Genomic DNA, 13,007 nt, shown 5'->3' with positions numbered 1-13,007 from the left:
TAGTAGGCTACCCCCCTTTTCTTTTACAGTCTATGAGTAGTGCAAATAAAGATGTTATACAGTGCTATCGAACAGAGAGCGAACTGCATGGCGAAAGTCAACAGGAAACCGGAGCTTGCAGGCGTCCCCCTGTTATTCAAATCCCGCTTGAGGGATAACTTCGGATTCCAGTAGAATTATGAAAACAGTGATAAACGTGTGGAACAATGTCGGCACACAGGTTATTGTTTCACCGCGATCGCCTATGTAGGAGCCAACCATGGACATATAAAGGGAGCCAACACGTCGAACATGCATACGCATTTGAAAAGGCATCATCCAGGTCTTACTATCACCGTTACTGTGAAGAAAAATCGAGCTGTGCAAAGACAGACAGTATTTTCTTTTTTATACTGAAAATACATAAGCTGTCATTTAATTAATGCTGCAGTTGCACTTTTATTTGATAATTGTTATATTTATAAGAGCACTTCAGAGCTTCAGAGAGCTGCAGTAACATTTTATTTTTTTAAAGTCAAAAATACCCTTAAAGATGACATACCCTTTTTTTACATACCAGCTTACAGAGCCTGCTGAGCAATAACACTGGCTTTTTTTTCACTGCAATTTTAGTTTATACTGCACATTCACTAGTATTTAATAAGTATTTTATTTATTAGAGAATTGCAGCAGTATTCTTTTTAGATTTGTTAGGCCTATGCATTGTATTTGTATGTTACACACTGTCAGCTAGTTACTGACAGCTAAAACTGTTCATTCTCCCTTAACTATGAACCGTACCGTACTGTACCGTACCGTGACTTTAAATGGTAAATGATAAATGGACTTGACTTATATAGCGCTTTCTAGCCGATTTTCTCAGCCCCAAAGCGCTTTACATATCTTACCACATTCACCCATTCATACACACACTCATACACCGATGGTAGAAGCTGCCATGCAAGGCGCTCTCTGAACCATCGGGAGCAATTTGGGGTTCCGAGGTACGTACCGAACCGTGACTTTAGTGTACCGTTACACCCCTAGAGATCACTGTTCTTGTGTCCTCTGAGACCTGGCTGGGAGATGGAGCCAGTCATCCAAATTTGGAAGGAGTTTTATTCCCAACATTTGGAGAGGTGACAAGGCAGCCCCGACCACTCTGGTAAACACCCTCGTAAGGCATACCTTGAATTGGTATGGCTGTCCCTGGAAGGCGAACCGAAGAAAAGGCATGTGGTCTGGAGAGATGGGCACATAAAAGTGTGTGTCCTTTAGATCTATGAACGTGAACCACTCTGCTTTTTCTACTGACTCCAAGATCTGACCTGTGTTCAGCATCTTGAATGGCATCACCTTTGTGAAGGCGTTGAAACGTCTCAGGTCTATGAGGGGGCGTAGGCTAACCCCCTCAATATTTTTCGGACTGCGGAAATACATTGAATAAAATCCAGCGAGCTGTTTGCTGGGATCGATTTTAATGATGGCATCCTTCTGCAGAAGGGTTAAAAATCTCCTTGGCTAAAACCTGAGCTGGACTGGGTACGCCGAGAAAGGAGGGGAACGACGCAGAAACTGAATTCTGTAACCCTATTGATAGTGTTGCCAGTCCAGGCACAGCTGGAGATTAGCTTTGGCACCCGCCTCCATACCCCTATGAGGCGCTGAACCTCTGGGGTGGCGTCTCCTTTGGGGTGCATCTCTAACCCGGGGGCGAGGCTGGTACCCCTGTCTGCGCTGAGATGGCTGTTTGGTACCACCCCTTGAGGGCGAGAACCCGGCAATCTCCCGCCTGCCATACCCCTTCTGAGCCCAAGGAGGTTGGTGAGGAGGTTGGGAGCTCCTTGGCAACCGTGGCCCTGCTGAAAGTGTGCAGAGACTGTTCGACCCTGGCCAAAAAACCTTTGGAGTCAGTGTGAAACACCTGACCTGGCACAATCGGCGCCAACCAGATCGGCCTTTGTGACATCATGGTAGATGACATGGTAGCCCCAATATCCCTTGTTAACTGGGAATGAGTGACAAGGTGTTACGCGCTCCCACCTTTCTGCTCCTCCCTCCTCTTGCCTCCTTCATTCTCTCTCTCTCTCAGGTGTTCTGGGGCCTGATTGGGGGCAGGTGCTCCCAATCCTGCAGAGTTTAAAGGCGTGGCCTGGGCGGCTGGCTCACTCTCTCTGCCTGCCTGACGGGATGACGGTCGGCTGCTGACCTGCTGCGGCGGCTTGTGGTTTATTTAGTTTATGGTTTGTTTACTTATGGGGGGCTGCTAGGTGGTATTATTTTGCTTTATTCGTAGTTTAGAGGGGCCGGGGTTATAGTTTAGTTGGAGGAGACTACAATACTGTAGTCCAACTGTGGCTGCCCCAGGTCTTCCTCCCGTTTACCCTTTTTCTTTTGCAGCCTCCTGCTCGAGTTGTGTTGTGGGATTGTTTTAAATAAATCAAATTATTACTTTGATTCATGGTTTTGGTCTGGTTTATTTGAATGTTTACTGGCCGGTGAACGAGCATGGGATGGCCGGCCGTAACACAAGGGCAGAATACATCAGAATCATGGTGTCCCGGTCTTCGGGATTTGCTGTTCTCCTCAGAGATGCCAATAGTATGGCGAGCGCATTACCTGACCACACTGCTCGTGTGGCCGCATTGTACGTCAGACACACCAATCGGTCAGTTTTATTGCACTTTTAGACTAGACAGCATGGAGTAGCAGTCACACGCTCAGGACCCAGAGATGTTAAGGCCACCATTTCCCTCTCAACTGGGAGCATACCATTGCTGGGAGCATACAGGACCTTGGCAAGCCTTTGAAGAATTGAGTGGCTCCACTAGGGGCAATCCATGCTTTTTTGAGCATCTCCAAATGATCTCCAGCCACAGTAACAGACACTGACTGCTGGGGCTGGGAGATGCCTGCCAACACTCCATCCAATGGAGCAGGAGCCACAGTTGGGAAATCGAGTCCCACAATTGTTGCTGTGCTCAATACCTTGGTGATAATGTCCATGGTTGAGGGCTCACTGTCACCTGTGTTACTCAGATTGGACACCCTTTCAACTTGCGAGGAATTAAACTGATCAGCTGCAACCTCCACATCAGCCTGCCCATGACTTCCAAATGGGGAAGTGGGAGCATATAGGGAGAGAACGTCAGCTTGACCACCATTCCCCTGCTGATAGGGAGGCAACCTGTCAGGGGAGGAACCCTTTGAGAGTCCTGGCTCTGGTGTAATCCTTTTCTGAGGACGCTGGGCCTCAATTCTATCCAACCTGTCTGACAAACCACGTATGGCGGCTAGGATTTGCGACTGAATGTGTCAGCCTGCTGACTCTGTTCACCCAGATATCCCTGGCACCCACCGGGCTATGTGTAACGGTTGGGAGCCTGCTTTTTTCCTGGGCCCCGCCCGTGCCTACGATCGGTAGTCAGTCGGGAGTGTGCTCATATAGGGCCACTAGCGGTGGCCATCAGAGGGGTCCATAGCACCCTGGCACAAGTGTGGGGCCATCTCTTCATTAGAGGGTTTCTGTTTATTTTTTTTTGCAAACAAACAATTTATAAACAATCAGCACAGCCCAATATAGCTGAAAAAGGGTAACTAATAAAAAGGCAGCTCCAAGCTGGCCACAACTAATTCAAATAAGTTGAAAGAATTGCAATGCTGAAAACACCCAATGTATGCACTGAACAGCAAGTGGGAAAACAGTCAGACACAACTCACTGCGAACAGGAGTTAAGGGCACACACTCAGTATCAGCACCTAATTAGGCCTACTGAAAATAAACAATTAACTCAAATCCCAATGTATCTAACATACAATCAAAACTGCTGCACCCACAGGTAAAAAGGGGAAGGGTATTTTACTTTATTATATTTAACTAATCAAATGTTTGTTAATGTTAATGTTCAAAACTCATCTCCCCCACACAATGTGCGCAAATGCACGAGGGGGGCGGAACTCAACAAACCCCACTCACTGTGGACAGCAAGCACACAGGGACTACATGATTTCAATCGATTAAGGCGAAAATATGTTCCTCTTGTTGGAGAAAAAACTGTGTGGTACAAACAGTACGATCTTCCGAACGTGAAGCTGCAAGCAACAGTAATTGCTTGAAACACAAAGCAAAAAGGTTAACACACTAGTAACCATCTTAAAGCTGGGGTGGAGGATTTGGGGAGAAAATGGCAGTTGGGATAGAGATTCGAATCCAAATATCTCAACCGCTCTACTTGTTCTCCTTCCCCTATGGTCCCTCCCTGACACGCTCTACACCAACAAAGTCGTGCCAAAGTGAATGGACAGTCCCAACAGCCAATTAGAACAGAGAATCGGAGCCTCGCTCTGATTGGTCAAAGTGTCAGCTCATGTTAACTTTGACCAATCAGAAATCATATACCCCAGCTTTAATGCGAGCGAGAACACCACATACAATCCTCAAGGACACAAGGCACCTGGATGAAAGTGACGGATGGTAACAGTAGAGTCCCAAACTTTTCTCTCACTCATTCATACTTACCGGTCTCAGATGAGGCGAGTAAAGCAAAGGGGAAGAGGCGTGGCCAACTGGACTTTCGTATAGATGGCAGGCTAAGCCTCCTAAGGTCAGTCACATGACTTAGTTGACATAAGGTCTTGAGGATAGGTTGAAGGATTGCATCATTTAAGGTAAAGACCGTGGTGATGGTTGAGTGAGGTCGAAATAGATCGGGCATGCGCCTGTCAGTTTAGAATGGTTCTGATAAGGTCAAATGAATTCTACTGACTGATGTAGCCTATCCATGGTGATGACACTGCAGTCTGGTTCAGTAATGGTGGATACATGAGTCAGTGGGATGCTCTTGGAAGCAGAACAAATTATAGGAAGCAGAAAACAATTAAGAATACTGGGGAATTTTATTGTCGTCAGAGGTTTCTTGTCCTAGAATGTCTTGTCAGGAGTTGAAGTGCAGCAATGATTGAGGGTTAACTTATTGCATCCTAGTGGGTACCTGCCTTCAGTTATGCATGTGGTTGTGTGTGTGTGTAGGGCTGCAACTAACGATTATTTTGATAATCGATTAATCTGTCGATTATTTTCTCGATTAATCGATTATTAATCGATTAGTGTTTTGGTCCGTAAAACGTCAGAAAATGGTGAAAAATTTTGATACATTTTCCAAAGCCCATGTTGACGTCCTCAAATGTATTGTTATGTCCAAAACACACAGATATTTCAGTTTACTGTCATAATAGGATTAAAGAAACTAGAAAATATTCACATTTGAGAAGCTGAAATCAGAGAATTTGGAATTTTTTTATTAAAACTTACTCAAAACGATTAATCGATTATCAAAATAGTTGGCGATTATTTTAGTTATCGATTAATAATCGATTCGTCGATTAATCGTTGCAGCTCTATGTGTGTGTGTGTGTGTGTGTGTGTGTGTGTGTGTGTGTGTGTGTGTGTGTGTGTGTGTAAGCAAGCATTCAGTAGTCTTTCAGGCAGTACGTGGTATACGTAGAGGGGGATATACAACAACAAATAAATATCCACGTGAACATGTAGCCTATGCCAACATGACAGAGTGAAACAAGAAGAACATACACACTTTAATGTTATATGGTCTAAAATGTTCACTACATTATCTCAACTCTTTGCACCTCAGACAAATCTGCATTTTATATCGACTGTGACTCAATTCCAGCCACATACTACAGTATAAGAAACATTACTTAAACACCATTCTATTATAATAAGGTCAAGTTATTATTAGCCCCTTCCTTAACCCCAGAGAAGCATACGCTTTTATTTCAAGTAGGCTCGACTACTTCAGTGCACCTTCCCAAAATGTATTCTAACCCGTTACAGCTAGGACACTCATAGTTTCACTGGAACAAAGGAAAGAGCATCTGCCTACCACTTTAGGTTTGAGGATATGTTTTGGGATTCTTCACTATGAATCTGTGTATTGCAATCCTGCTCTTAGCTCATCAATAGGCCTACATATCTATCATGATGGTTGTTCAATCTTATCTATAGGCTGCTTTTCTGTTTTTTTAAGTAACTTATATATTTATCACTTTGGTAGGCTACCACATTCTAATTAAGTAAATATTTGCAAATCATAAATTGGTTCTGTTTAATCATGTAGGCTATTAATGTGGCAATGACCACATAGGCCTATCATTTGACCCACACAAAGGCTAAAGGTTTATGTTTGTATTTGAGACTCTATTGCGTGTTAAAATATCTCATCACTAGCAACAGGACCAGCCCCACCCACCAGGAAGTGTTAGTGTAGTAACATGGGAGGATACTTTAATCTTCATCATCCAGTATAGGCCTATCTGAAAAGTATGATCGTCAAATGACATAAGACTGAATTATTTCCGGGCTTTGGCGTTGTGGACATTTTTCAGATGAAGTTTTGGATGAGACTTATGCTACCTCTGTGAATGTGAGAGGATGCTGCAGATGCAGATGTGTGTAGCACCTTATTGTCCCAGCTGCTAGCTGTGTGACCATCACAACAAACCTTCTAGTCTTGGTGTCGCGTGCTGGCTGACTGTGATGCCTCGGTGATGCACGCGGACGCTGCTGCTCGTTGCTCCTCCTCGACACATTGTCGATTCAAGAGTGGAAGAGACTTCAACCGGAAACCAAACTTTTTTCTTCGAACTTTTTTCTCTGAAGCAAAAGAGGAAAAAGAAGCGACCCTGTTACAGAAGCTACGCGGTTCCTTTATTTTCGTCGTGTAGACCTACGTGTGTTGTTGGAAATGTGTGAGCTGCCTGCTGCCAACAGGGGACACGTAAACGCTTTCTGGCGAGGATAAGGGCGACGTCGACTGATTTCAGGCTCCGCTACACTCACATAACGGATTCTGGTCCTTTATCATGGAAGATGTGAGTAGGCTACTCGGTCCAGCCCACCGGGAACTCTGCTTCGCTCTCAAGCAGTTTACTCTGTGTGAAATGAATCATCTTATAGGCTTAAACAATATAGGCCTAGGATATAATATCATATATTTTAATGACAGTGTATAGGCTACTTTAACATTCACTGTGATGATGTTATAGTGAAATAGGCTACTCTGCACGGCTGCGATCACCGTATTGAAGCAAAGTTTGTCCCATAGGGTTGTCAGCGGGATAATGTGACACCCTTAAAGAAAGATTATTTGGTTTGGGCTTTTAGAGAGACAGCAGACCGTGTTCAGCAGCCAGCAACAGGCTGGGCACCTGCCCACCTGTCAATCTGTGCCATCAACTTGTTGCTTAGAGTCTCATAAGGAAGGGGCGACGGAGAGCAGCGAATTCCTATTCCATTTTATCGTAGCACAATATGAATGGAAGTTTACAGAACGTTCACATAAACTCAGACCTATCTGAGTAAGATGGGTCTGTTGGTGAATTCGGCATCATTTGGCCTACAATGAAGTCCCATTCACCGCTTATGGGAATTGGCTTACCTAGTCTAGAGAGTATTGTTGTGTAACGGTTCATATCATCAGGAGAGTATTGTAACGACATGTAGGCCTAGGAGAACCCAAAGTGACATCAGCAAATGTTATAACAAAGTTTAAACGCGTGTCTGTTGATAACCAGTAAATTATTATGCTGTTGTCCTATTTAAAAACGATGTGTGATGCACTCATTCCAGTAATGGGTCTTGCAGGTTGTTTTATGGCATCTGCTCAAAAGAACAACACATTTGATCCTAAAATCATAAAAGGCCTTGAACTGATAGGCCTACATAAGCCACAGTGTATAACTGGTGAATCGATGGCCTAGCATGCCTCAGTGAAGATGTGGCATATTATGAGGAAGCCAGTTGGCTACTTACTAGAAAAAGGAAGTCAAATAGAGGCATACAATCCCTGCATTCCAAATCACTATACTCTGTCTTTTTACTACACTACATAATAAAGAACATAACTGATTTAGAGATTTTTTATTTTTTTCATTATGTCATGAAATGTCAAGAATAAAGTCGAATACTGCAAAATGCTATTGAAGTTAGTGGGGCATTTATGTATTTTCAGCATACTATTGACATGCATATTGGGACATCTTAAATCTTTTTCTGGCATACTAAATAGTAAGTATGGGGATTGGAACGCAGGGTAAATGTTACCTACATGAGCCTGCCTGGCTATACAGGGAAATGGTAGCAAACACTTGCATGGCGTAGGCCTACCCTGTCCTTTGATTGTAACATTGATCAAAAATGGGCACCTCCAAAACTGGTCAACTTTCCTATGATGTTAAGTCTGAAACAGTTATAACCCACGTTCAATCTGTACGTGAGCATACCTTCTCTCTTGTCTTCCTAAGCATCAATAATAATATAATCATAAAGTGAATTGTTAATCAAAACGCAATGTTGAAGATGCAAGCCAAATAAATGCAATCAATCAATTACAGTATTTTAAACATACAGCCTTGCCCTATGTTCTAGGCTTTTCTACAGATGAGCTCACTGTCATGTGAGTGATGATTCTGAAAGGTTGTACTCTTTCTGACTTGTTGCAGTACACAGCCCTACTAGACATTGTGCCTGGTCTTCAGTGTCCTCTCTATGAGGGGCATGTGTCTCAGCTCCATGAGTCATGCCCCTATCGGCAGCCCACTGACCCAGAGGACAAGCTGTGACGTACTGCCTCAGCCATTCAGCACAGAGTAAAACAGACTGCCACATTATGTGTCAGGGAGAAAGACAATTAACCCTCTCTCATCAGCGCACTGCTGTCCAGGCCTCTGCCATACAATGGTGTGTGTGTGTGTGTGTGTGTGTGTGTGTGTGTGTGTGTGTGTGTGTGTGTGTGTGTGTGTGTGTGTGTGTGTGTGTGTGTGTGTGTGTGTGTGTGTGTGTGTGTGTGTGTGTGTGTGTGTGTGTGTGTGTGTGTGTGTGTGTGTGTGTGTGTGCGTGTGCATCATCTTACTGGGGCTGGACATTTCTGGGAAAGTGCCTATATTAAAGGAGTTACTCAATAATGAATGCATGGTTGTGTTCCTGAACAAGTAGATTGCACACTTGACAGACAGAAAGGCCTCAAAAGATGGAAAGATGAGGCAACTGTTCCAACTTCAAGAAACACTCGTTTCTGCGTTTAAATGCAGACTTATAATCGGGTAAATAAACGAATAAGACTTCAACAGAGGGGTATACTACAAAGCAAACTCAACAGAGCCCGGCTCTCTTTTCTTGATCTGGTTCAACATAACACATACCCTCGCTCAGAGCTAACCGGTATCACGAAGGCAGTTATCAACCTCTTATGTTGAACGAGGGTTTCAGCTTCAGGCTCTGTGCGCGTCCCCATGAAAGGGGCCGTTTGACCCGTCATTTGACTCTGCTTCCGCACAGACTGGACTGATCTTGTGCCGCTAACTTTACACAAACGGACTGATTGCGAGCATCTGAGTAAAAAAAAAGCTGTGTCGCTGACTTCACTCAAGAGGAAGAGTTTGTCAGTCTGAATGATCACAGAACAGCAGAAAACAGAGAGCTTAAAAAAACTCATACTGCAAATAAGGAGAGAGTGGAATGTTGTCAGAAAATTATTGAATTGATTCATTTACTTTACAGATCGTTCTCGCAGTGCGTAACGTGACATAGCAATTAAACGTTCAACTCAGCTGATTTACACACTACACCATTTAAAGACCTACTTCACCGGTGGAAATATGACGGTGTATTGAACTCTGAGATCTCATGTGTGACATCACACATGGTAAAATGTAGGGTTAGATGGGCCAAGGGAATACTGAGGGAAGACTGAGGGGAAAAAAAACTCATTCATTATATTATAATAGCGATTTTATAATGATAGAACACTGGTTCCGTATGGGTGAATTATTCCTTTAATTGGTTTGCATTATTATAAATAGACTAATTTGCTATATTTATAACACTAGGCCTATAGTAAAAGAGATCCACCTTTAGTGATACTGAAAACTCTGGACTCAAAAGACCTCGCTCAGCCCTTAATCTCGCTTCGTAGTATACCCCTCAGGACTTGTAAAATGCATGTAAGCACCTTTATCCGATCTACTTCGCACAAAAATCGGCACATTAACGGACAAGCGACGTCGGATAAGAACACCTGGATAACCTGTTCATAGTCGGCATTCTACCTGCATGTATACAGGGATCGCATCTCATATCGGAGTTTGCGTTCTGCACTTGCTGGAGAATCCCTGCCGGGGATTTCACAAGGAAGTGGAAGGAAAAGATGTAATAAATAGAAGCAGGGGCGCAACTACCCACTTTCTGGGGGGTATGCAGACACTTAGCAGGCGCTTTTGTGATTTGAACATGTAAAATAAGCAATTTGGTGAACTCTGGTGAAGAGAATTAAAGACAAGACATTTTTTATTTCAGTTCAAATGAATAGTAAAATGAGCCAATCAGTTAGTCAGCCAACCTTCTTGACTTTACCCTACAACGTGTGAAGGTATATACTGAGAAAAACGTTAAAAAACAGCTCAGAAAAACAGTTAAATGCCGGGAAAAACCAGCTTGTTGATAAAACTTTTTTTTCAAGTGAATGAGAGAGAAAAGGCATTAGATAAGATATAAATAACTTAGAGCCTAAAATCTATCGCACCAAATTCCCTCACAATGAACTTTTAAGATTGTGGCAAACAGGATTTTCATTATCATTGCTACACAACCATCAATCAAACACATCTCTCTCTCTCTCTCTCTCTCTCTCGCTCTCTTTCTCTCTCTCTCTCTCACACACACACACACACACACACAACTCAGTCGTGTGCTGGAACGGTGCACAATATGATAATAGTGGGAAACAGGTGAGTGTGTTGTTTTGGCGCTGACCTTGCTATATTCACTACACTACCATTCAAAAACTGTGAAAACAGCAATCGTCAAAAACTTGAGGTGACACAATAATCTGCAGTGACAATCCGCGAGTCGCGGCCGATAATCAGTGTGTATTAATCAATACAAAATAGTGACTTAAAATGACCACGACAGAGGGAGGAGTGCCTGTTTGTGGGAGCAGATTAGGCAAACACTTGATTCGCTGTATTTTTATCTCCTACGGATCGTTTCATGTGCACACATCAGCCTACAACTTGCTCTGTGTGTGTATGCAGGAGCCGCGATTACTTCTCATCCAAACAGGAACGCTGGAAAAAGATGTTAGGTGGACACGGGCCCTTAGTCCCTAACCTGACTCTTACCCTAATCCAGGCTGTGCCACTTTATGTTCATGTCTAAATGTTTGACAAAGTTGGTCCATCTGGCACAGTATGTGGGAGGAAGGTTTTTACTAGATGTTATTGGTTTGTTTTTCAGCTTGTCGAGCGAATGTTTTAATATTCTGCTGTGTTTGGCTGTAACCGCTACAGAACAGGAAGTGAGTAATGCTCATGATTGGTGTTGCTATGTCAGTATTCTGCTGGTTGGATTCATTTTGCAGTCTGTTTACAAGGCTGCTCCCTGGCATGATGGGCCTGACTTTCCCTTCATACGGTACTTTAGAAAATTACAAATTGAATGTCTCAATTGAATTAATAATGAATAGCAAACCATTTTAATGATCGATGAATTGTCAATGTCATTTATCTGAATATCTTCCACAGGTCAATCGCAATGGAATGCACAACCAAACTACACATTTTGTCAATAGTAAAACGTAAAACCTTGAGAAAGCATGCAAAAAAAACTCTGGTTAAAAGGTCTGAATGACTGGACGGTGCTCAATGCTAAAGATTGAATATTTTAGTAACATTTTTCTTCTTTTATTGTTCTTCTTATTACAGCACTTTCTTACTCCATTTTCTTATTGCTGATATGATATATGATGTGCTCTTTAGTGCACTGTGTATTTTTCTCATGATTCAAAATAAATGTTGGTGTTAATGTGCAATAGGGCGTGTGCATAAATGTTCTCATGTGGCCATGGCAACATAATAAAAATAGACTTCCTCTACACTGGTAATCGATCTGTGAAAAAACTTAGAAACAGCAGCCACCTCCCCCCTGCACCATCATCAGATGAGCTTACTCTTTAGTGAACACACTCTTACACACTGACATTCCTCAAGTCATTCTGTGGGTCAAGACTGCTCAGAAGATTGTAGTATGTACAGTTTTAGCCAGTCAGTGAAGTGGGTATCTCTTTAGATTTAGAAGACACAAGTAGAAAGTTACATAGAAGGTTTAGTCACTGCGTTAGTGAAAGGAAGCGTGGCACTTCTTTAAAGGCCAAAAGACAGTGAAATAAAGAAGATCATTTCCAGCCATGCCTTTATTCTATTGTTACATCTGTGGTGTGATATAGAACGGAGGCGTTATTGTCACAGCTTTAAAGATATCACTAAGCAGCAGCATCTCGTAGTCAACAGGGTTTGTACGAAATCAGGAACGTTTAGAAAGGTTGGAAGGTTTGAAATGTGCTTGATATCTCAACACATTAGCTACTGGAAAATGGAAAACTTAAAGTACGGTCTAGTTTACACAATTTATTTTTTAATAACATGCTGACTTGTTTGACTTGAAAATGATCACAATTTAACAATCGAGCTGATGTAGCACTTATTATGATTGATAAATAATACATTTTTCACATATAATTAGATATAAAATAATGGATTAGTTCTTCTATAGCTTCCATGTTAGTGACCCAGTGACTCAAAATCAGCCCCAGAAATGAATACCACAGAGGACATACCTCTTTATATTGGATTTTAGGGTTTATTCTTTTTGGAAAACATATACTATAATATTTTTAAGGAGAATCCATAGCTTTATTAGGTGATTGACAATACATTATATTATATATATTATGGAACGGTACACTGTATATTCTATACAGAGTACCATTCCATTTTACAGATAGGGCAAGGTATGGTTTTTTGAAAAAGTTGAACTTTTATCTTGAAAGTGTTGGAAAAGGCTTGAATTCTACTCTTCAGAAAAGCTGTATGAGCCCTGAGTAAAGCAGGTGCTCTGCGTTGAGAATGCATTCACTGCTAGGATTCACAGTGAACCAGTGAGCAATGAGAAACCCTGT

General features: G+C 42.5%; 1 protein-coding gene across 1 annotated transcript in view; it reads left to right on the top strand.

The window, feature by feature from the left end:
* The first annotated feature begins 6,454 nt into the window (after nucleotides 1-6,454).
* The window catches only part of plekho2 (pleckstrin homology domain containing, family O member 2), a 33,342-nt gene continuing 26,789 nt past the window's right edge, over nucleotides 6,455-13,007 (top strand). The window contains exon 1 of the mRNA XM_080034524.1: nucleotides 6,455-6,867. Coding sequence (XP_079890650.1) covers nucleotides 6,859-6,867 — 9 coding nt within the window. The 5' untranslated portion in view covers nucleotides 6,455-6,858. The remainder of the gene's footprint in view (nucleotides 6,868-13,007) is intronic.

This window comes from Ammodytes marinus (genome assembly GCF_949987685.1).
Source record: "Ammodytes marinus genome assembly, chromosome: 1".
In the NCBI taxonomy this organism is placed as follows: domain Eukaryota; kingdom Metazoa; phylum Chordata; class Actinopteri; order Uranoscopiformes; family Ammodytidae; genus Ammodytes; species Ammodytes marinus.
The sequence above is the reverse complement of the archived record's forward strand: the minus strand, read 5'-3'. Positions and strand labels throughout refer to the sequence as shown.